General features: G+C 54.9%; 2 protein-coding genes across 2 annotated transcripts in view; both read right to left on the reverse strand.

Annotated features, from left to right (window-relative positions):
- LOC140192358 (uncharacterized) overlaps positions 1-12567 on the reverse strand; it is a gene marked incomplete at its 3' end in the record, with an annotated part of 64119 nt that extends 51552 nt beyond the window's left edge. Inside the window, 4 exon segments of the mRNA XM_072250008.1 lie at positions 246-335; positions 7563-8093; positions 10476-10573; positions 12480-12567. Coding sequence (XP_072106109.1) covers positions 246-335; positions 7563-8093; positions 10476-10573; positions 12480-12567 — 807 coding nt within the window.
- Positions 12568-16435: 3868 nt separating this feature from the next.
- The window catches only part of LOC140192359 (uncharacterized), a gene marked incomplete at its 5' end in the record, with an annotated part of 36346 nt that continues 29733 nt past the window's right edge, over positions 16436-23048 (reverse strand). Inside the window, 6 exons of the mRNA XM_072250010.1 lie at positions 16436-16634; positions 16718-16857; positions 18100-18165; positions 19954-20037; positions 20530-20619; positions 22900-22953. Coding sequence (XP_072106111.1) covers positions 16436-16634; positions 16718-16857; positions 18100-18165; positions 19954-20037; positions 20530-20619; positions 22900-22953 — 633 coding nt within the window. The remainder of the gene's footprint in view (positions 16635-16717; positions 16858-18099; positions 18166-19953; positions 20038-20529; positions 20620-22899; positions 22954-23048) is intronic.

Genomic DNA, 23048 nt, shown 5'->3' on the forward strand with positions numbered 1-23048 from the left:
GTGTCTGTTGTCGGTGTGCTGGTTGGTGAGCTGGTCTCTGTGGTTGGTGTGCTGGTCTCTGTGGTTGATGTGCTGGTCTCTGTGGTTGACGTGCTGGTCTCTGTGGTTGATGTGCTGGTGTCTGTGGTTGATGTGCTGGTGTCTGTTGTCGGTGTGCTGGTTGGTGAGCTGTTCTCTGTGGTTGGTGTGCTGGTCTCTGTGGTTGATGTGCTGGTCTCTGTGGTTGACGTGCTGGTCTCTGTGGTTGGTGAGCTGGTCTCTGTGGTTGATGTGCTGGTCTCTGTGGTTGGTGTGCTGGTCTCTGTGGTTGGTGTGCTGGTCTCTGTTGTCGATGTGCTGGTGTCTGTTGTCGATGTGCTGGTTGGTGAGCTGTTCTCTGTGGTTGGTGTGCTGGTCTCTGTGGTTGATGTGCTGGTCTCTGTGGTTGACGTGCTGGTGTCTGTTGTCGGTGTGCTGGTTGGTGAGCTGGTCTCTGTGGTTGGTGTGCTGGTCTCTGTGGTTGATGTGCTGGTCTCTGTGGTTGACGTGCTGGTCTCTGTGGTTGATGTGCTGGTGTCTGTTGCCGGTGTGCTGGTTGGTGAGCTGGTCTCTGTGGTTGGTGTGCTGGTCTCTGTGGTCGGTGAGCTGGTCTCTGTGGTTGACGTGCTGGTCTCTGTGTTTGATGTGCTGGTGTCTGTTGTCGGTGTGCTGGTTGGTGTGCTGGTCTCTGTGGTTGATGTGCTGGTCTCTGTGGTTGACGTGCTGGTCTCTGTGGTTGATGTGCTGGTGTCTGTTGCCGGTGTGCTGGTTGGTGAGCTGGACTCTGCGGTCGATGTGCTGGTCTCTCTGGTTGATGTGCTGGTCTCTGTGGTTGATGTGCTGGTCTCTGTGGTCGGTGAGCTGGTCTCTGTGGTTGACGTGCTGGTCTCTGTGTTTGATGTGCTGGTGTCTGTTGTCGGTGTGCTGGTTGGCGTGCTGGTCTCTGTGGTTGATGTGCTGGTCTCTGTGGTTGACGTGCTGGTCTCTGTGGTTGATGTGCTGGTGTCTGTTGCCGGTGTGCTGGTTGGTGAGCTGGACTCTGCGGTCGATGTGCTGGTCTCTCTGGTTGATGTGCTGGTCTCTGTGGTTGATGTGCTGGTCTCTGTGGTTGGTGAGCTGGTCTCTGTGGTTGGTGAGCTGGTCTCTGTGGTTGATGTGCTGGTCTCTGTGGTTGACGTGCTGGTCTCTGTGTTTGGTGAGCTGGTCTCTGTGGTTGATGTGCTGGTCTCTGTGGTTGACGTGCTGGTCTCTGTGGTTGATGTGCTGGTCTCTGTGTTTGACGTGCTGGTGTCTGTTGTCGGTGTGCTGGTTGGTGAGCTGGACTCTGTGGTTGATGTGCTGGTCTCTGTGGTTGACGAGCTGGTCTCTGTGTTTGATGTGCTGGTGTTTTTTGTTGATGTGCTGGTTGGTGAGCTGGTCTCTGTGGTTGGTGAGCTGGTCTCTGTGGTTGACGTGCTGGTCTCTGTGGTTGATGTGCTGGCCTCTGTGGTTGATGTGCTGGTGTCTTTTGTCGATGTGCTGGGTGGTGAGCTGGTCTCTGTGGTCGGTGTGGTTGTTGTTGTGCTGGACTCTGTCGTCGGTGTGCTAATTGGTGTGCTGGACTCCGTGGCTGACGTGCTGTACTCTGTGGTCATTGTACTCGACTCTGGGGTGGTTGTGCTGGACCCTACGGTCAATGTGCTGGTGTCTGTGGTTGGTGAGGTTGTTGTTGTGCTGGACTCTGTCATCGGTGAGCTGGACCCTGCGGTGGACCTGCTGGACTCTTTTGTCGGTGTGCTGGACCCTATGGTTTGTGCACTGGACTCCGTGGCCGGTGTGCTGGACGCTGTGGTCAGTGTGCTGGACTCTGCAGTTGTTGTGCTGGACTCTGCGGTCAATATGCTGGTGTCTGTCGTCGGTGTGCTGGTTGGTGAACTGGACTCTGTGGTTGGTGAGCTGGTCTCTGCAGTTGATGTGCTGGTCTCTGTGGTTGATGTGCTGGTCTCTGTGGTTGATGTGCTGGTCTCTGTGGTTGATGTGCTGGTGTCTGTGGTTGATGTGCTGGTGTCTGTGGTTGATGTGCTGGTGTCTGTTGTCGGTGTGCTGGTTGGTGTGCTGTACTCTGTGGTTGATGTGCTGGTCTCTGTGGTTGGTTTGCTGGTCTCTGTGGTTGATGTGCTGGTCTCTGTGGTTGACGTGCTGGACTCTGTGGTCGTTGTGCTGGTCTCTGTGGTTGATGTGCTGGACTGTGCGGTCGGTGTGCTGGACTCTGTGGTCAGTGTGTTGGTCTCTGTTGTCAGTATGCTGGTCTCTGTGGTTGACGTGCTGGTCTCTGTGGTTGATGTGCTGGTCTCTGTGGTTGGTGTGCTGGTCTCTGTGGTTGATGTGCTGGTCTCTGTGGTTGATGTGCTGGTCTCTGTTGTTGATGTGCTGGACTCTGTGGTCGTTGTGCTGGTCTCTGTGGTTGATGTGCTGGACTGTGCGGTTGGTGTGCTGGACTCTGTGGTCAGTGTGTTGGTCTCTGTTGTCAGTGTGCTGGTCTCTGTGGTTGATGTGCTGGTCTCTGTGGTTGACGTGCTGGTCTCTGTGGTTGGTGTGCTGGTCTCTGTTGTCGATGTGCTGGTGTCTGTTGTCGATGTGCTGGTTGGTGAGCTGTTCTCTGTGGTTGGTGTGCTGGTCTCTGTGGTTGATGTGCTGGTCTCTGTGGTTGACGTGCTGGTGTCTGTTGTCGGTGTGCTGGTTGGTGAGCTGGTCTCTGTGGTTGGTGTGCTGGTCTCTGTGGTTGATGTGCTGGTCTCTGTGGTTGACGTGCTGGTGTCTGTTGTCGGTGTGCTGGTTGGTGAGCTGGTCTCTGTGGTTGGTGTGCTGGTCTCTGTGGTTGATGTGCTGGTCTCTGTGGTTGACGTGCTGGTCTCTGTGGTTGATGAGCTGGTGTCTGTGGTTGATGTGCTGGTGTCTGTTGTCGGTGTGCTGGTTGGTGAGCTGTTCTCTGTGGTTGGTGTGCTGGTCTCTGTGGCTGATGTGCTGGTCTCTGTGGTTGACGTGCTGGTGTCTGTTGTCGGTGTGCTGGTTGGTGAGCTGGTCTCTGTGGTTGGTGTGCTGGTCTCTGTGGTTGATGTGCTGGTCTCTGTGGTTGATATGCTGGTCTCTGTGGTTGACGTGCTGGTCTCTGTGGTTGACGTGCTGGTCTCTGTGGTTGGTGAGCTGGTCTCTGTGGTTGATGTGCTGGTCTCTGTGGTTGACGTGCTGGACTCTGTGGTCGTTGTGCTGGTCTCTGTGGTTGATGTGCTGGACTGTGCGGTCGGTGTGCTGGACTCTGTGGTCAGTGTGTTGGTCTCTGTTGTCAGTGTGCTGGTCTCTGTGGTTGACGTGCTGGTCTCTGTGGTTGATGTGCTGGTCTCTGTGGTTGGTGTGCTGGTCTCTGTGGTTGATGTGCTGCTCTCTGTGGTTGATGTGCTGGTCTCTGTTGTTGATGTGCTGGACTCTGTGGTCGTTGTGCTGGTCTCTGTGGTTGATGTGCTGGACTGTGCGGTTGGTGTGCTGGACTCTGTGGTCAGTGTGTTGGTCTCTGTTGTCAGTGTGCTGGTCTCTGTGGTTGACGTGCTGGTCTCTGTGGTTGATGTGCTGGTCTCTGTGGTTGACGTGCTGGTCTCTGTGGTTGGTGTGCTGGTCTCTGTTGTCGATGTGCTGGTGTCTGTTGTCGATGTGCTGGTTGGTGAGCTGTTCTCTGTGGTTGGTGTGCTGGTCTCTGTGGTTGATGTGCTGGTCTCTGTGGTTGACGTGCTGGTGTCTGTTGTCGGTGTGCTGGTTGGTGAGCTGGTCTCTGTGGTTGGTGTGCTGGTCTCTGTGGTTGATGTGCTGGTCTCTGTGGTTGACGTGCTGGTGTCTGTTGTCGGTGTGCTGGTTGGTGAGCTGGTCTCTGTGGTTGGTGTTCTGGTCTCTGTGGTTGGTGAGCTGGTCTCTGTGGTTGACGTGCTGGTCTCTGTGGTTGATGTGCTGGTCTCTGTGGTTGACGTGCTGGTGTCTGTTGTCGGTGTGCTGGTTGGTGAGCTGGTCTCTGTGGTTGGTGTGCTGGTCTCTGTGGTTGATGTGCTGGTCTCTGTGGTTGATATGCTGGTCTCTGTGGTTGACGTGCTGGTCTCTGTGGTTGACGTGCTGGTCTCTGTGGTTGGTGAGCTGGTCTCTGTGGTTGATGTGCTGGTCTCTGTGGTTGACGTGCTGGACTCTGTGGTCGTTGTGCTGGTCTCTGTGGTTGATGTGCTGGACTGTGCGGTCGGTGTGCTGGACTCTGTGGTCAGTGTGTTGGTCTCTGTTGTCAGTGTGCTGGTCTCTGTGGTTGACGTGCTGGTCTCTGTGGTTGATGTGCTGGTCTCTGTGGTTGGTGTGCTGGTCTCTGTGGTTGATGTGCTGGTCTCTGTGGTTGATGTGCTGGTCTCTGTTGTTGATGTGCTGGACTCTGTGGTCGTTGTGCTGGTCTCTGTGGTTGATGTGCTGGACTGTGCGGTTGGTGTGCTGGACTCTGTGGTCAGTGTGTTGGTCTCTGTTGTCAGTGTGCTGGTCTCTGTGGTTGACGTGCTGGTCTCTGTGGTTGATGTGCTGGTCTCTGTGGTTGACGTGCTGGTCTCTGTGGTTGATGTGCTGGTCTCTGTGGTTGACGTGCTGGTGTCTGTTGTCGGTGTGCTGGTTGGTGAGCTGGTCTCTGTGGTTGGTGTTCTGGTCTCTGTGGTTGGTGAGCTGGTCTCTGTGGTTGACGTGCTGGTCTCTGTGGTTGATGTGCTGGTGTCTGTGGTTGATGTGCTGGTGTCTGTTGTCGGTGTGCTCGTTGGTGAGCTGTTCTCTGTGGTTGTTGTGCTGGTCTCTGTGGTTGATGTGCTGGTCTCTGTGGTTGACGTGCTGGTCTCTGTGGTTGGTGAGCTGGTCTCTGTGGTTGATGTGCTGGTCTCTGTGGTTGGTGTGCTGGTCTCTGTGGTTGGTGTGCTGGTCTCTGTTGTCGATGTGCTGGTGTCTGTTGTCGATGTGCTGGTTGGTGAGCTGTTCTCTGTGGTTGGTGTGCTGGTCTCTGTGGTTGATGTGCTGGTCTCTGTGGTTGATGTGCTGGTGTCTGTTGCCGGTGTGCTGGTTGGTGAGCTGGTCTCTGTGGTTGGTGTGCTGGTCTCTGTTGTCGATGTGCTGGTCTCTGTGGTCGGTGAGCTGGTCTCTGTGGTTGACGTGCTGGTCTCTGTGTTTGATGTGCTGGTGTCTGTTGTCGGTGTGCTGGTTGGTGTGCTGGTCTCTGTGGTTGATGTGCTGGTCTCTGTGGTTGACGTGCTGGTCTCTGTGGTTGATGTGCTGGTGTCTGTTGCCGGTGTGCTGGTTGGTGAGCTGGACTCTGCGGTCGATGTGCTGGTCTCTCTGGTTGATGTGCTGGTCTCTGTGGTTGATGTGCTGGTCTCTGTGGTCGGTGAACTGGTCTCTGTGGTTGACGTGCTGGTCTCTGTGTTTGATGTGCTGGTGTCTGTTGTCGGTGTGCTGGTTGGCGTGCTGGTCTCTGTGGTTGATGTGCTGGTCTCTGTGGTTGACGTGCTGGTCTCTGTGGTTGATGTGCTGGTGTCTGTTGCCGGTGTGCTGGTTGGTGAGCTGGACTCTGCGGTCGATGTGCTGGTCTCTCTGGTTGATGTGCTGGTCTCTGTGGTTGATGTGCTGGTCTCTGTGGTTGGTGAGCTGGTCTCTGTGGTTGGTGAGCTGGTCTCTGTGGTTGATGTGCTGGTCTCTGTGGTTGACGTGCTGGTCTCTGTGGTTGGTGAGCTGGTCTCTGTGGTTGATGTGCTGGTCTCTGTGGTTGACGTGCTGGTCTCTGTGGTTGATGTGCTGGTCTCTGTGTTTGACGTGCTGGTGTCTGTTGTCGGTGTGCTGGTTGGTGAGCTGGACTCTGTGGTTGATGTGCTGGTCTCTGTGGTTGACGTGCTGGTCTCTGTGTTTGATGTGCTGGTGTTTTTTGTCGATGTGCTGGTTGGTGAGCTGGTCTCTGTGGTTGGTGAGCTGGTCTCTGTGGTTGGTGAGCTGGTCTCTGTGGTTGACGTGCTGGTCTCTGTGGTTGATGTGCTGGCCTCTGTGGTTGATGTGCTGGTGTCTTTTGTCGATGTGCTGGGTGGTGAGCTGGTCTCTGTGGTCGGTGTGGTTGTTGTTGTGCTGGACTCTGTCGTCGGTGTGCTAATTGGTGTGCTGGACTCCGTGGCTGACGTGCTGTACTCTGTGGTCATTGTACTCTACTCTGTGGTGGTTGTGCTGGACCCTACGGTCAATGTGCTGGTGTCTGTGGTTGGTGAGGTTGTTGTTGTGCTGGACTCTGTCATCGGTGAGCTGGACCCTGCGGTAGACCTGCTGGACTCTTTTGTCGGTGTGCTGGACCCTATGGTTTGTGCACTGGACTCCGTGGTCGGTGTGCTGGACTCTGTGGTCAGTGTGCTGGACTCTGTGGTCAGTGTGCTGGACTCTGCAGTCGTTGTGCTGGACTCTGCGGTCAATATGCTGGTGTCTGTCGTCGGTGTGCTGGTTGGTGAACTGGACTCTGTGGATGGTGAGCTGGTCTCTGCAGTTGATGTGCTGGTCTCTGTGGTTGATGTGCTGGTCTCTGTGGTTGATGTGCTGGTCTCTGTGGTTGATGTGCTGGTGTCTGTGGTTGATGTGCTGGTCTCTGTGGTTGATGTGCTGGTTTCTGTGGTTGGTGAGCTGGTCTCTGTGGTTGATGTGCTGGTCTCTGTGGTTGATGTGCTGGTGTCTGTGGTCGTTGTGCTGGTCTCTATTGTCTTTGTGCTGGATACTGTGGTCAGTGTGCTGGTGTCTGTGGTTGACGTGCTGGTGTCTGTTGTCGATGTGCTGGTTGCTGACCTGGTCTCTGTGGTTGGTGAGCTGGTCTCTGTGATTGTTATGCTGGACACTGCAGTCATTGTGCTGGACTCTGCAGTTGGTGAGCTGGTCTCTGTGGTTGATGTGCTGGTCTCTGTGGTCGTTGTGCTGGGCTCTGTGAATGTTATGCTGGACTCTGCAGTCGTTGTGCCGGACTCTGCGGTCAATGTGCTGGTGTCTGTTGCCGGCGTGCTGGTTTGTGAGCTGGTCTCTGTGGTTGATGTGCTGATCTCTGTGGTTGATGTGCTGGTCTCTCTGGTTGATGTGCTGGACTCTGCGGTCAATGTGCTGGTGTCTGTTGTCGGTGTGCTGGTTGCTGAGCTGGACTCTGTGGTTGATGTGCTGGTCTCTGTGGTTGATGTGCTGGACTCTGTGGTTGGTGAGCTGGTCTCTGTGGTTGACGTACTGGACTGTGCGGTTGGTGGGCTGGACTCTGTGGTTGGTGAGCTGATCTCTGTGGTTGATGTGCTGGACTCTGTGGTCGGTGTGCTGGACTCTGTGGTTGATGTGCTGGACTCTGTGGTTGATGTGCTGGTCTCTGTGGTTGACGTGCTGGACTCTGTGGTTGACGTGCTGGTCTCTGTGGTTGATGTGCTGGTCTCTGTGGTCAGAGTGCTGGACTCTGTGGTTGGTGAGCTGGACTCTGTGGTTGATGTGCTGGTCTCTGTGGTTGACGTGCTGGACTCTGTGGTTGACGTGCTGGTCTCTGTGGTTGACGTGCTGGTCTCTGTGGTTGACGTGCTGGTCTCTGTTGTCGGTGTGCTGGTTGGTGAGCTGGTCTCTGTGGTTGTTGTGCTGGTCTCTGTGGTTGATGTGCTAGTCTCTGTGGTTGATGTGCTGGTCTCTGTGGTTGATGTGCTGGTCTCTGTGGTTGGTGTGCTGGTCTCTGTGGTTGATGTGCTTGTGTCTATTGTCGATGTGCTGGTTGGTGAGCTGGTCTCTGTGGTTGATGTGCTGGTCTCTGTGGTTGACGTGCTGGTCTCTGTGGTTGACGTGCTGGTCTCTGTGGTTGGTGAGCTGGTCTCTGTGGTTGATGTGCTGGTCTCTGTGGTTGGTGAGCTGGTCTCTGTGGTTGACGTACTGGACTGTGCGGTTGGTGGGCTGGACTCTGTGGTTGGTGAGCTGGTCTCTGTGGTTGATGTTCTGGTGTCTGTTGTCTGTGTGCTGGTTGGTGTGCTGGTCTCTGTGGTTGACGTGCTGGTCTCAGTGGTTGACGTGCTGGACTCTGTGGTTGGTGAGCTGGACTCTGTGGTTGATGTGCTGGTCTCTGTGGTTGACGTGCTGGACTCTGTGGTTGACGTGCTGGTCTCTGTGGTTGAAGTGCTGGTCTCTGTTGTCGGTGTGCTGGTTGGTGAGCTGGTCTCTGTGGTTGGTGTGCTGGTCTCTGTGGTTGACGTGCTGGTCTCTGCGGTTGGTGAGCTGGACTCTGTGGTTGATGTGCTGGTCTCTGTGGTTCACGTGCTGGACTCTGTGGTTGACGTGCTGGTCTCTGTGGTTGAAGTGCTGGTCTCTGTTGTCGGTGTGCTGGTTGGTGAGCTGGTCTCTGTGGTTGGTGTGCTGGTCTCTGTGGTTGACGTGCTGGTCTCTGTGGTTGGTGTGCTGGTCTCTGTGGTTGATGTGCTGGTGTCTATTGTCGATGTGCTGGTTGGTGAGCTGGTCTCTGTGGTTGATGTGCTGGTCTCTGTGGTTGACGTGCTGGTCTCTGTGGTTGGTGTGCTGGTCTCTGTGGTTGACGTGCTGGTCTCTGTGGTTGATGTGCTGGTCTCTGTGGTTGGTGAGCTGGTCTCTGTGGTTGATGTGCTGGTCTCTGTGGTTGGTGAGCTGGTCTCTGTGGTCGTTGTGCTGGTCTCTGTGGTTGATGTGCTGGTCTCTGTGGTTGATGTGCTGGTCTCTGTGGTCAGTGTGCTGGTCTCTGTGGTTGATGTGCTGGTCTCTGTGGTTGATGTGCTGGTCTCTGTGGTTGATGTGCTGGTGACTGTTGTCGATGTGCTGGTTGGTGAGCTGGTCTCTGTGGTTGGTGAGCTGGTCTCTGTGGTTGATGTGCTGGTCTCTGTGGTTGGTGTGCTGGTCTCTGTGGTTGATGTGCTGGTCTCTGTGGTCGTTGTGCTGGTCTCTGTGGTCAGTGTGCTGGTCTCTGTGGTCGTTGTGCTGGTCTCTGTGGTTGATGTGCTGGTCTATGTGGTCAGTGTGCTGGTCTCTGTGGTTGGTGAGCTGGTCTCTGTGGTTGATGTGCTGGTCTCTGTGGTTGATGTGCTGGTCTCTGTGGTCGTTGTGCTGGTCTCTGTGGTTGATGTGCTGGTCTCTGTGGTTGATGTGCTGGTCTCTGTGGTCAGTGTGCTGGTCTCTGTGGTTGATGTGCTGGTCTCTGTGGTCGTTGTGCTGGTCTCTGTGCTTGTTATGCTGGACTCTGCAGTTGATGTGCTGGATGGTGTGGTTGGTGTGCTGGACTCTGTGATCATTGTGCTGGACTCTGCAGTCGTTGTGCTGGACTCTGCGGTCAATGTGCTGGTATCTGTTGTCGATGTGCTGGTTGCTGAGCTGGTCTCTGTGGTTGATGAGCTGGTCTCTGTGGTTGGTGAGCTGGTCTCTGTTGTCGATGTGCTGGTTTTTGTGGTTGGTCAGCTGGTCTCTGTGGTTGACTTGCTGGTCTCTGTGGTTGATGTGCTGGTGTCTGTTGTCGGTGTGCTGGGTGGTGAGCTGGTCTCAGTGGTTGATGAGCTGGTCTCTGTGGTTGATGTGCTGGTCTCTGTGGTTGACGTGCTGGTCTCTGTGGTTGATGTGCTGGTGTCTGTGGTTGATGTGCTGGTCTCTGTGGTTGATGTGCTGGTCTCTGTGGTTGATGTGCTGGTCTCTGTGGTTGACGTGCTGGTCTCTGTGGTTGATGTGCTGGTGTCTGTTGTCGATGTGCTGGGTGGTGAGCTGGTCTCTGTGGTCAGTGTGGTTGTTGTTGTGCTGGATCCTGTCGTCGGTGTGCTGGTTGGTGAGCTGGTCTCTGTGGTTGATTTGCTGGTCTCTGTGGTTGACGTGCTGGTCTCTGTGGTTGGTGTGCTGGACTCTGTGGTCATTGTGCTGGATTCTGCAGTCGTTGTGCTGGACTCTGCGGTCAATGTGCTGGTATCTATTGTCGGTGTGCTGGTTGGTGAGCTGGACTCTGTGGTTGATGTGCTGGTCTCTGTGGTTGACGTGCTGGTCTCTGTGGTTGATGTGCTGGTGTCTGTTGTCGATGTGCTGGTTGGTGAGCTGGACTCTGTGGTTGGTGAGCTGGACTCTGTGGTCAGTGTGCTGGTCTCTGTGGTTGGTGAGCTGGTCTCTGTGGTTGATGTTCTGGTGTCTGTTGTCTGTGTGCTGGTTGGTGTGCTGGACTCTGTGGTTGATGTGCTGGTCTCTGTGGTCAGAGTGCTGGACTCTGTGGTTGGTGAGCTGGACTCTGTGGTTGACGTGCTGGTCTCTGTGGTTGGTGTGCTGGTCTCTGTGGTTGACGTGGTGGACTCTGTGGTTGACGTGCTGGTCTCTGTGGTTGACGTGCTGGTCTCTGTGGTTGATGTGCTGGTCTCTGTTGTCGGTGTGCTGGTTGGTGAGCTGGTCTCTGTGGTTGGTGTGCTGGCCTCTGTGGTTGACGTGCTGCTCTCTGTGGTTGATGTGCTGGTCTCTGTGGTTGATGTGCTGGTCTCTGTGGTTCGTGTGCTGGTCTCTGTGGTTGATGTGATGGTGTCTATTGTCGATGTGCTGGTTGGTGAGCTGGTCTCTGTGGTTGATGTGCTGGTCTCTGTGGTTGACGTGCTGGTCTCTGTGGTTGACGTGCTGGTCTCTGTGGTTGGTGAGCTGGTCTCTGTGGTTGATGTGCTGGTCTCTGTGGTTGGTGTGCTGGTCTCTGTGGTTGACGTGCTGGTCTCTGTGGTTAATGTGCTGGTCTCTGTGGTTGGTGAGCTGGTCTCTGTGGTTGATGTGCTGGTCTCTGTGGTTGGTGAGCTGGTCTCTGTGGTCAGTGTGCTGGTCTCTGTGGTTGACGTGCTGCACTCTGTGGTCGTTGTGCTGGTCTCTGTGGTTGGTGAGCTGGTCTCTGTGGTTCGTGTGCTGGTCTCTGTGGTTGATGTGATGGTGTCTATTGTCGATGTGCTGGTTGGTGAGCTGGTCTCTGTGGTTGATGTGCTGGTCTCTGTGGTTGACGTGCTGGTCTCTGTGGTTGACGTGCTGGTCTCTGTGGTTGGTGAGCTGGTCTCTGTGGTTGATGTGCTGGTCTCTGTGGTTGGTGTGCTGGTCTCTGTGGTTGACGTGCTGGTCTCTGTGGTTGATGTGCTGGTCTCTGTGGTTGGTGAGCTGGTCTCTGTGGTTGGTGAGCTGGTCTCTGTGGTTGACGTGCTGGTCTCTGTGGTCAGTGTGCTGGTCTCTGTGGTTGATGTGCTGGTCTCTGTGGTTGGTGTGCTGGTCTCTGTGGTTGATGTGCTGGTCTCTGTGGTTGATGTGCTGGTCTCTGTGGTCAGTGTGCTGGTCTCTGTGGTTGATGTGCTGGTCTCTGTGGTCAGTGTGCTGGTCTCTGTGGTTGACGTGCTGGTCTCTGTGGTTGATGTGCTGGTGTCTGTTGTCGATGTGCTGGTTGGTGAGCTGGTCTCTGTGGTTGATTTGCTGGTCTCTGTGGTTGATTTGCTGGTCTCTGTGGTTGACGTGCTGGTCTCTGTGGTTGGTGTGCTGGACTCTGTGGTCATTGTGCTGGATTCTGCAGTCGTTGTGCTGGACTCTGCGGTCAATGTGCTGGTATCTATTGTCGGTGTGCTGGTTGGTGAGCTGGACTCTGTGGTTGATGTGCTGGTCTCTGTGGTTGACGTGCTGGTCTCTGTGGTTGATGTGCTGGTGTCTGTTGTCGATGTGCTGGTTGGTGAGCTGGACTCTGTGGTTGGTGAGCTGGACTCTGTGGTCAGTGTGCTGGTCTCTGTGGTTGATGTGCTGGTCTCTGTGGTTGATGTGCTGGTGTCTGTTGTCGGTGTGCTGGTTGGTGTGCTGGACTCTGTGGTTGATGTGCTGGTCTCTGTGGTTGGTGTGCTGGTCTCTGTGGTTGATGTGCTGGTCTCTGTGGTTGAAGTGCTGGACTCTGTGGTCGTTGTGCTGGTCTCTGTGGTTGATGTGCTGGACTGTGAGGTTGGTGTGCTGGACTCTGTGGTCAGTGTGTTGGTCTCTGTTGTCAGTGTGCTGGTCTCTGTGGTTGACGTGCTGGTCTCTGTGGTTGACGTGCTGGTCTCTGTGGTTGATGTGCTGGTCTCTGTGGTTGACGTGCTGGTCTCTGTGGTTGATGTGCTGGTCTCTGTGGTTGACGTGCTGGTCTCTGTGGTTGATGTGCTGGTCTCTGTGGTTGACGTGCTGGTCTCTGTGGTTGATGTGCTGGTGTCTGTTGCCGGTGTGCTGGTTGGTGAGCTGGTCTCTGTGGTTGGTGTGCTGGCCTCTGGTCGGTGTGGTTGTTGTTGTGCTGGACTCTGCAGTCGTTGTGCTGGTCTCTGTAGTTGATGTGCTGGACAGCGCAGTCGATGTGCTGGTGTCTGTCGTCGGTGTGCTAATTGGTGTGCTGGACTCCGTGGCTGACGTGCTGTACTCTGTGGTCGTTGTACTCGACTCCGGGGTGGTTGTGCTGGACCCTACGGTCAATGTGCTCGTGTCTGTGGTTGGTGAGGTTGTTGTTGTGCTGGACTCTGTCATCGGTGAGCTGGACCCTGGGGTGGACCTGCTGGACTCTTTTGTCGGTGTGCTGGACCCTATGGTTTGTGCACTGGACTCCGTGGTCGGTGTGCTGGATTCTGTGGTCAGTGTGCTGGACTCTGCAGTCGTTGTGCTGGACTCTGCGGTCAATATGCTGGTGTCTGTCGTCGGTGTGCTGGTTGGTGAACTGGACTCTGTGGTTGGTGAGCTGGTCTCTGTGGTTGATGTGCTGGTCTCTGTGGTCAGTGTGCTGGTCTCTGTGGTTGATGTGCTGGTCTCTGTGGTTGATGTGCTGGTCTCTGTGTTTGATGTGCTGGTGACTGTTGTCGATGTGCTGGTTGGTGAGCTGGTCTCTGTGGTTGGTGAGCTGGTCTCTGTGGTTGATGTGCTGGTCTCTGTGGTTGGTGTGCTGGTCTCTGTGGTTGATGTGCTGGTCTCTGTGGTCGTTGTGCTGGTCTCTGTGGTCAGTGTGCTGGTCTCTGTGGTCGTTGTGCTGGTCTCTGTGGTTGATGTGCTGGTCTATGTGGTCAGTGTGCTGGTCTCTGTGGTTGGTGAGCTGGTCTCTGTGGTTGATGTGCTGGTCTCTGTGGTTGATGTGCTGGTCTCTGTGGTCGTTGTGCTGGTCTCTGTGGTTGATGTGCTGGTCTCTGTGGTTGATGTGCTGGTCTCTGTGGTCAGTGTGCTGGTCTCTGTGGTTGATGTGCTGGTCTCTGTGGTCGTTGTGCTGGTCTCTGTGCTTGTTATGCTGGACTCTGCAGTTGATGTGCTGGATGGTGTGGTTGGTGTGCTGGACTCTGTGATCATTGTGCTGGACTCTGCAGTCGTTGTGCTGGACTCTGCGGTCAATGTGCTGGTATCTGTTGTCGATGTGCTGGTTGCTGAGCTGGTCTCTGTGGTTGATGAGCTGGTCTCTGTGGTTGGTGAGCTGGTCTCTGTTGTCGATGTGCTGGTTTTTGTGGTTGGTCAGCTGGTCTCTGTGGTTGACTTGCTGGTCTCTGTGGTTGATGTGCTGGTGTCTGTTGTCGGTGTGCTGGGTGGTGAGCTGGTCTCAGTGGTTGATGAGCTGGTCTCTGTGGTTGATGTGCTGGTCTCTGTGGTTGACGTGCTGGTCTCTGTGGTTGATGTGCTGGTGTCTGTGGTTGATGTGCTGGTCTCTGTGGTTGATGTGCTGGTCTCTGTGGTTGACGTGCTGGTCTCTGTGGTTGATGTGCTGGTGTCTGTTGTCGATGTGCTGGGTGGTGAGCTGGTCTCTGTGGTCAGTGTGGTTGTTGTTGTGCTGGATCCTGTCGTCGGTGTGCTGGTTGGTGAGCTGGTCTCTGTGGTTGATTTGCTGGTCTCTGTGGTTGACGTGCTGGTCTCTGTGGTTGGTGTGCTGGACTCTGTGGTCATTGTGCTGGATTCTGCAGTCGTTGTGCTGGACTCTGCGGTCAATGTGCTGGTATCTATTGTCGGTGTGCTGGTTGGTGAGCTGGACTCTGTGGTTGATGTGCTGGTCTCTGTGGTTGACGTGCTGGTCTCTGTGGTTGATGTGCTGGTGTCTGTTGTCGATGTGCTGGTTGGTGAGCTGGACTCTGTGGTTGGTGAGCTGGACTCTGTGGTCAGTGTGCTGGTCTCTGTGGTTGGTGAGCTGGTCTCTGTGGTTGATGTTCTGGTGTCTGTTGTCTGTGTGCTGGTTGGTGTGCTGGACTCTGTGGTTGATGTGCTGGTCTCTGTGGTCAGAGTGCTGGACTCTGTGGTTGGTGAGCTGGACTCTGTGGTTGACGTGCTGGTCTCTGTGGTTGGTGTGCTGGTCTCTGTGGTTGACGTGGTGGACTCTGTGGTTGACGTGCTGGTCTCTGTGGTTGACGTGCTGGTCTCTGTGGTTGATGTGCTGGTCTCTGTTGTCGGTGTGCTGGTTGGTGAGCTGGTCTCTGTGGTTGGTGTGCTGGCCTCTGTGGTTGACGTGCTGCTCTCTGTGGTTGATGTGCTGGTCTCTGTGGTTGATGTGCTGGTCTCTGTGGTTCGTGTGCTGGTCTCTGTGGTTGATGTGATGGTGTCTATTGTCGATGTGCTGGTTGGTGAGCTGGTCTCTGTGGTTGATGTGCTGGTCTCTGTGGTTGACGTGCTGGTCTCTGTGGTTGACGTGCTGGTCTCTGTGGTTGGTGAGCTGGTCTCTGTGGTTGATGTGCTGGTCTCTGTGGTTGGTGTGCTGGTCTCTGTGGTTGACGTGCTGGTCTCTGTGGTTAATGTGCTGGTCTCTGTGGTTGGTGAGCTGGTCTCTGTGGTTGATGTGCTGGTCTCTGTGGTTGGTGAGCTGGTCTCTGTGGTCAGTGTGCTGGTCTCTGTGGTTGACGTGCTGCACTCTGTGGTCGTTGTGCTGGTCTCTGTGGTTGGTGAGCTGGTCTCTGTGGTTCGTGTGCTGGTCTCTGTGGTTGATGTGATGGTGTCTATTGTCGATGTGCTGGTTGGTGAGCTGGTCTCTGTGGTTGATGTGCTGGTCTCTGTGGTTGACGTGCTGGTCTCTGTGGTTGACGTGCTGGTCTCTGTGGTTGGTGAGCTGGTCTCTGTGGTTGATGTGCTGGTCTCTGTGGTTGGTGTGCTGGTCTCTGTGGTTGACGTGCTGGTCTCTGTGGTTGATGTGCTGGTCTCTGTGGTTGGTGAGCTGGTCTCTGTGGTTGGTGAGCTGGTCTCTGTGGTTGACGTGCTGGTCTCTGTGGTCAGTGTGCTGGTCTCTGTGGTTGATGTGCTGGTCTCTGTGGTTGGTGTGCTGGTCTCTGTGGTTGATGTGCTGGTCTCTGTGGTTGATGTGCTGGTCTCTGTGGTCAGTGTGCTGGTCTCTGTGGTTGATGTGCTGGTCTCTGTGGTCAGTGTGCTGGTCTCTGTGGTTGACGTGCTGGTCTCTGTGGTTGATGTGCTGGTGTCTGTTGTCGATGTGCTGGTTGGTGAGCTGGTCTCTGTGGTTGATTTGCTGGTCTCTGTGGTTGATTTGCTGGTCTCTGTGGTTGACGTGCTGGTCTCTGTGGTTGGTGTGCTGGACTCTGTGGTCATTGTGCTGGATTCTGCAGTCGTTGTGCTGGACTCTGCGGTCAATGTGCTGGTATCTATTGTCGGTGTGCTGGTTGGTGAGCTGGACTCTGTGGTTGATGTGCTGGTCTCTGTGGTTGACGTGCTGGTCTCTGTGGTTGATGTGCTGGTGTCTGTTGTCGATGTGCTGGTTGGTGAGCTGGACTCTGTGGTTGGTGAGCTGGACTCTGTGGTCAGTGTGCTGGTCTCTGTGGTTGATGTGCTGGTCTCTGTGGTTGATGTGCTGGTGTCTGTTGTCGGTGTGCTGGTTGGTGTGCTGGACTCTGTGGTTGATGTGCTGGTCTCTGTGGTTGGTGTGCTGGTCTCTGTGGTTGATGTGCTGGTCTCTGTGGTTGAAGTGCTGGACTCTGTGGTCGTTGTGCTGGTCTCTGTGGTTGATGTGCTGGACTGTGAGGTTGGTGTGCTGGACTCTGTGGTCAGTGTGTTGGTCTCTGTTGTCAGTGTGCTGGTCTCTGTGGTTGACGTGCTGGTCTCTGTGGTTGACGTGCTGGTCTCTGTGGTTGATGTGCTGGTCTCTGTGGTTGACGTGCTGGTCTCTGTGGTTGATGTGCTGGTCTCTGTGGTTGACGTGCTGGTCTCTGTGGTTGATGTGCTGGTCTCTGTGGTTGACGTGCTGGTCTCTGTGGTTGATGTGCTGGTGTCTGTTGCCGGTGTGCTGGTTGGTGAGCTGGTCTCTGTGGTTGGTGTGCTGGCCTCTGTGGTCGGTGTGGTTGTTGTTGTGCTGGACTCTGCAGTCGTTGTGCTGGTCTCTGTAGTTGATGTGCTGGACAGCGCAGTCGATGTGCTGGTGTCTGTCGTCGGTGTGCTAATTGGTGTGCTGGACTCCGTGGCTGACGTGCTGTACTCTGTGGTCGTTGTACTCGACTCCGGGGTGGTTGTGCTGGACCCTACGGTCAATGTGCTCGTGTCTGTGGTTGGTGAGGTTGTTGTTGTGCTGGACTCTGTCATCGGTGAGCTGGACCCTGGGGTGGACCTGCTGGACTCTTTTGTCGGTGTGCTGGACCCTATGGTTTGTGCACTGGACTCCGTGGTCGGTGTGCTGGATTCTGTGGTCAGTGTGCTGGACTCTGCAGTCGTTGTGCTGGACTCTGCGGTCAATATGCTGGTGTCTGTCGTCGGTGTGCTGGTTGGTGAACTGGACTCTGTGGTTGGTGAGCTGGTCTCTGTGGTTGATGTGCTGGTCTCTGTGGTTGGTGAGCTGGTCTCTGTGGTTGATGTGCTGGTCTCTGTGGTTGATATGCTGGTCTCTGTGGTTGGTGAGCTGGTCTCTGTGGTTGACGTGCTGGTCTCTGTGGTTGATGTGCTGGTCTCTGTGGTTGATGTGCTGGTCTCTGTGGTTGATGTGCTGGTTTCTGTGGTTGGTGAGCTGGTCTCTGTGGTCATTGTGGTTCTTGTTGTGCGGGACTCTGTTGTTTCTGTGCTGGTTGGTGACCTGGTCTCTGTGGTTGGTGTGCTGGACTCTGTGGTTGGTGTGCTGGTCTCTGTGGTTGATGTGCTGGTCTCTGTGGTTTATGTGCTGGTCTCTGTGGTCGTTGTGCTGGTCTCTATTGTCTTTGTGCTGGACACTGTGGTCAGTGTGCTGGTCTCTGTGGTTGACGTGCTGGTGTCTGTTGTCGATGTGCTGGTGTCTGTCGTCGGTGTGCTGGTTGGTGAACTGGACTCTGTGGTTGGTGAGCTGGTCTCTGTGGTTGATGTGCTGGTCTCTGTGGTCAGTGTGCTGGTCTCTGTGGTTGATGTGCTGGTCTCTGTGGTTGATGTGCTGGTCTCTGTGGTTGATGTGCTGGTGACTGTTGTCGATGTGCTGGTTGGTGAGCTGGTCTCTGTGGTTGGTGAGCTGGTCTCTGTGGTTGATGTGCTGGTCTCTGTGGTTGGTGTGCTGGTCTCTGTGGTTGATGTGCTGGTCTCTGTGGTCGTTGTGCTGGTCTCTGTGGTCAGTGTGCTGGTCTCTGTGGTCGTTGTGCTGGTCTCTGTGGTTGATGTGCTGGTCTATGTGGTCAGTGTGCTGGTCTCTGTGGTTGGTGAGCTGGTCTCTGTGGTTGATGTGCTGGTCTCTGTGGTTGATGTGCTGGTCTCTGTGGTCGTTGTGCTGGTCTCTGTGGTTGATGTGCTGGTCTCTGTGGTTGATGTGCTGGTCTCTGTGGTCAGTGTGCTGGTCTCTGTGGTTGATGTGCTGGTCTCTGTGGTCGTTGTGCTGGTCTCTGTGCTTGTTATGCTGGACTCTGCAGTTGATGTGCTGGATGGTGTGGTTGGTGTGCTGGACTCTGTGATCATTGTGCTGGACTCTGCAGTCGTTGTGCTGGACTCTGCGGTCAATGTGCTGGTATCTGTTGTCGATGTGCTGGTTGCTGAGCTGGTCTCTGTGGTTGATGAGCTGGTCTCTGTGGTTGGTGAGCTGGTCTCTGTTGTCGATGTGCTGGTTTTTGTGGTTGGTCAGCTGGTCTCTGTGGTTGACTTGCTGGTCTCTGTGGTTGATGTGCTGGTGTCTGTTGTCGGTGTGCTGGGTGGTGAGCTGGTCTCAGTGGTTGATGAGCTGGTCTCTGTGGTTGATGTGCTGGTCTCTGTGGTTGACGTGCTGGTCTCTGTGGTTGATGTGCTGGTGTCTGTTGTCGATGTGCTGGTTGGTGAGCTGGACTCTGTGGTTGGTGAGCTGGACTCTGTGGTCAGTGTGCTGGTCTCTGTGGTTGGTGAGCTGGTCTCTGTGGTTGATGTTCTGGTGTCTGTTGTCTGTGTGCTGGTTGGTGTGCTGGACTCTGTGGTTGATGTGCTGGTCTCTGTGGTCAGAGTGCTGGACTCTGTGGTTGGTGAGCTGGACTCTGTGGTTGACGTGCTGGTCTCTGTGGTTGGTGTGCTGGTCTCTGTGGTTGACGTGGTGGACTCTGTGGTTGACGTGCTGGTCTCTGTGGTTGACGTGCTGGTCTCTGTGGTTGATGTGCTGGTCTCTGTTGTCGGTGTGCTGGTTGGTGAGCTGGTCTCTGTGGTTGGTGTGCTGGCCTCTGTGGTTGACGTGCTGCTCTCTGTGGTTGATGTGCTGGTCTCTGTGGTTGATGTGCTGGTCTCTGTGGTTCGTGTGCTGGTCTCTGTGGTTGATGTGATGGTGTCTATTGTCGATGTGCTGGTTGGTGAGCTGGTCTCTGTGGTTGATGTGCTGGTCTCTGTGGTTGACGTGCTGGTCTCTGTGGTTGACGTGCTGGTCTCTGTGGTTGGTGAGCTGGTCTCTGTGGTTGATGTGCTGGTCTCTGTGGTTGGTGTGCTGGTCTCTGTGGTTGACGTGCTGGTCTCTGTGGTTAATGTGCTGGTCTCTGTGGTTGGTGAGCTGGTCTCTGTGGTTGATGTGCTGGTCTCTGTGGTTGGTGAGCTGGTCTCTGTGGTCAGTGTGCTGGTCTCTGTGGTTGACGTGCTGCACTCTGTGGTCGTTGTGCTGGTCTCTGTGGTTGGTGAGCTGGTCTCTGTGGTTCGTGTGCTGGTCTCTGTGGTTGATGTGATGGTGTCTATTGTCGATGTGCTGGTTGGTGAGCTGGTCTCTGTGGTTGATGTGCTGGTCTCTGTGGTTGACGTGCTGGTCTCTGTGGTTGACGTGCTGGTCTCTGTGGTTGGTGAGCTGGTCTCTGTGGTTGATGTGCTGGTCTCTGTGGTTGGTGTGCTGGTCTCTGTGGTTGACGTGCTGGTCTCTGTGGTTGATGTGCTGGTCTCTGTGGTTGGTGAGCTGGTCTCTGTGGTTGGTGAGCTGGTCTCTGTGGTTGACGTGCTGGTCTCTGTGGTCAGTGTGCTGGTCTCTGTGGTTGATGTGCTGGTCTCTGTGGTTGGTGTGCTGGTCTCTGTGGTTGATGTGCTGGTCTCTGTGGTTGATGTGCTGGTCTCTGTGGTCAGTGTGCTGGTCTCTGTGGTTGATGTGCTGGTCTCTGTGGTCAGTGTGCTGGTCTCTGTGGTTGACGTGCTGGTCTCTGTGGTTGATGTGCTGGTGTCTGTTGTCGATGTGCTGGTTGGTGAGCTGGTCTCTGTGGTTGATTTGCTGGTCTCTGTGGTTGATTTGCTGGTCTCTGTGGTTGACGTGCTGGTCTCTGTGGTTGGTGTGCTGGACTCTGTGGTCATTGTGCTGGATTCTGCAGTCGTTGTGCTGGACTCTGCGGTCAATGTGCTGGTATCTATTGTCGGTGTGCTGGTTGGTGAGCTGGACTCTGTGGTTGATGTGCTGGTCTCTGTGGTTGACGTGCTGGTCTCTGTGGTTGATGTGCTGGTGTCTGTTGTCGATGTGCTGGTTGGTGAGCTGGACTCTGTGGTTGGTGAGCTGGACTCTGTGGTCAGTGTGCTGGTCTCTGTGGTTGATGTGCTGGTCTCTGTGGTTGATGTGCTGGTGTCTGTTGTCGGTGTGCTGGTTGGTGTGCTGGACTCTGTGGTTGATGTGCTGGTCTCTGTGGTTGGTGTGCTGGTCTCTGTGGTTGATGTGCTGGTCTCTGTGGTTGAAGTGCTGGACTCTGTGGTCGTTGTGCTGGTCTCTGTGGTTGATGTGCTGGACTGTGAGGTTGGTGTGCTGGACTCTGTGGTCAGTGTGTTGGTCTCTGTTGTCAGTGTGCTGGTCTCTGTGGTTGACGTGCTGGTCTCTGTGGTTGACGTGCTGGTCTCTGTGGTTGATGTGCTGGTCTCTGTGGTTGACGTGCTGGTCTCTGTGGTTGATGTGCTGGTCTCTGTGGTTGACGTGCTGGTCTCTGTGGTTGATGTGCTGGTCTCTGTGGTTGACGTGCTGGTCTCTGTGGTTGATGTGCTGGTGTCTGTTGCCGGTGTGCTGGTTGGTGAGCTGGTCTCTGTGGTTGGTGTGCTGGCCTCTGTGGTCGGTGTGGTTGTTGTTGTGCTGGACTCTGCAGTCGTTGTGCTGGTCTCTGTAGTTGATGTGCTGGACAGCGCAGTCGATGTGCTGGTGTCTGTCGTCGGTGTGCTAATTGGTGTGCTGGACTCCGTGGCTGACGTGCTGTACTCTGTGGTCGTTGTACTCGACTCCGGGGTGGTTGTGCTGGACCCTACGGTCAATGTGCTCGTGTCTGTGGTTGGTGAGGTTGTTGTTGTGCTGGACTCTGTCATCGGTGAGCTGGACCCTGGGGTGGACCTGCTGGACTCTTTTGTCGGTGTGCTGGACCCTATGGTTTGTGCACTGGACTCCGTGGTCGGTGTGCTGGATTCTGTGGTCAGTGTGCTGGACTCTGCAGTCGTTGTGCTGGACTCTGCGGTCAATATGCTGGTGTCTGTCGTCGGTGTGCTGGTTGGTGAACTGGACTCTGTGGTTGGTGAGCTGGTCTCTGTGGTTGATGTGCTGGTCTCTGTGGTTGGTGAGCTGGTCTCTGTGGTTGATGTGCTGGTCTCTGTGGTTGATATGCTGGTCTCTGTGGTTGGTGAGCTGGTCTCTGTGGTTGACGTGCTGGTCTCTGTGGTTGATGTGCTGGTCTCTGTGGTTGATGTGCTGGTCTCTGTGGTTGATGTGCTGGTTTCTGTGGTTGGTGAGCTGGTCTCTGTGGTCATTGTGGTTCTTGTTGTGCGGGACTCTGTTGTTTCTGTGCTGGTTGGTGACCTGGTCTCTGTGGTTGGTGTGCTGGACTCTGTGGTTGGTGTGCTGGTCTCTGTGGTTGATGTGCTGGTCTCTGTGGTTTATGTGCTGGTGTCTGTGGTCGTTGTGCTGGTCTCTATTGTCTTTGTGCTGGACACTGTGGTCAGTGTGCTGGTCTCTGTGGTTGACGTGCTGGTGTCTGTTGTCGATGTGCTGGTTGGTGAGCTGAACTCTGTGGTCGGTGTGCTGGTCTCTGTGGTTGATGAGCTGGTCTCTGTGGTTGACGTGCTGGTCTCTGTGGTTGATGTGCTGGTGTCTGTTGTCGATGTGCTGGGTGGTGAGCTGGTCTCTGTGGTCAGTGTGGTTGTTGTTGTGCTGGATTCTGTCGTCGGTGTGCTGGTTGGTGAGCTGGTCTCTGTGGTTGATTTGCTGGTCTCTGTGGTTGACGTGCTGGTCTCTGTGGTTGGTGAGCTGGTCTCTGTGGTTGATGTGCTGGACTCTGTGGTCATTGTGCTGGATTCTGCAGTCGTTGTGCTGGACTCTGCGGTCAATGTGCTGGTATCTATTGTCGGTGTGCTGGTTGGTGAGCTGGACTCTGTGGTTGATGTGCTGGTGTCTGTTTTCGATGTGCTGGTTGGTGTGCTGGTCTCTGTGGTTGGTGTGCTGGTCTCTGTGGTTGATGTGCTGGTCTCTGTGGTTGGTGAGCTGGTCTCTGTGGTTGATGTGCTGGTCTCTGTGGTTGATGTGCTGGACTCTGTGGTCAGTGTGCTGGTCTCTGTGGTTGATGTGCTGGTCTCTGTGGTTGACGTGCTGGTCTCTGTGGTTGATGTGTTGGTGTCTGTTGTCGGTGTGCTGATTGGTGTGCTGGACTCTGTGGTTGATGTGCTGGTCTCTGTGGTTGGTGTGCTGGTCTCTGTGGTTGATGTGCTGGTCTCTGTGGTTGATGTGCTGGACTCTGTGGTCGTTGTGCTGGTCTCTGTGGTTGATGTGCTGGTCTCTGTGGTTGATGTGCTGGTCTCTGTGGTTGACGTGCTGGTCTCTGTGGTTGATGTGCTGGTGTCTGTTGTCGGTGTGCTGATTGGTGTGCTGGACTCTGTGGTTGATGTGCTGGTCTCTGTGGTTGGTGTGCTGGTCTCTGTGGTTGATGTGCTGGTCTCTGTGGTTGATGTGCTGGACTCTGTGGTCGTTGTGCTGGTCTCTGTGGTTGATGTGCTGGACTGTGCGGTTGGTGTGCTGGACTCTGTGGTCAGAGTGTTGGTCTCTGTTGTCAGTGTGCTGGTCTCTGTGGTTGATGTGCTGGTCTCTGTGGTTGACGTGCTGGTCTCTGTGGTTGATGTGCTGTTCTCTGTGGTTGGTGCGCTGGTCTCTGTGGTCGGTGTGGTTGTTGTTGTGCTGGACTCTGCAGTCGTTGTGCTGGTCTCTGTAGTTGATGTGCTGGACAGCGCAGTCGATGTGCTGGTGTCTGTCGTCGGTGTGCTGGTTGGTGTGCTGGTCTCTGTGGTTGATGGGCTGGTGTCTGTTGTCGATGTGCTGGTTGGTGAGCTGGACTCTGTGGTTGGTGAGCTGGACTCTGTGGTCAGTGTGCTGGTCTCTGTGGTTGATGTGCTGGTCTCTGTGGTTGATGTGCTGGTGTCTGTTGCCGGTGTGCTGGTTGGTGAGCTGGTCTCTGTGGTTGATGTGCTGGTCTCTGTGGTTGATGTGCTGGTCTCTGTGGTTGACGTGCTGGTCTCTGTGGTCAGTGTGCTGGTCTCTGTGGTCAGTGTGCTGGACTCTGTGGTTGATGTGCTGGTCTCTGTGGTTGGTGTGCTGGTCTCTGTGGTTGATGTGCTGGTCTCTGTGGTTGATGTGCTGGACTCTGTGGTCGTTGTGCTGGTCTCTGTGGTTG

The sequence above is a fragment of the Mobula birostris genome, unplaced genomic scaffold (genome assembly GCF_030028105.1).
Source record: "Mobula birostris isolate sMobBir1 unplaced genomic scaffold, sMobBir1.hap1 scaffold_1192, whole genome shotgun sequence".
Taxonomy (NCBI): Eukaryota; Metazoa; Chordata; class Chondrichthyes; order Myliobatiformes; family Myliobatidae; genus Mobula; species Mobula birostris.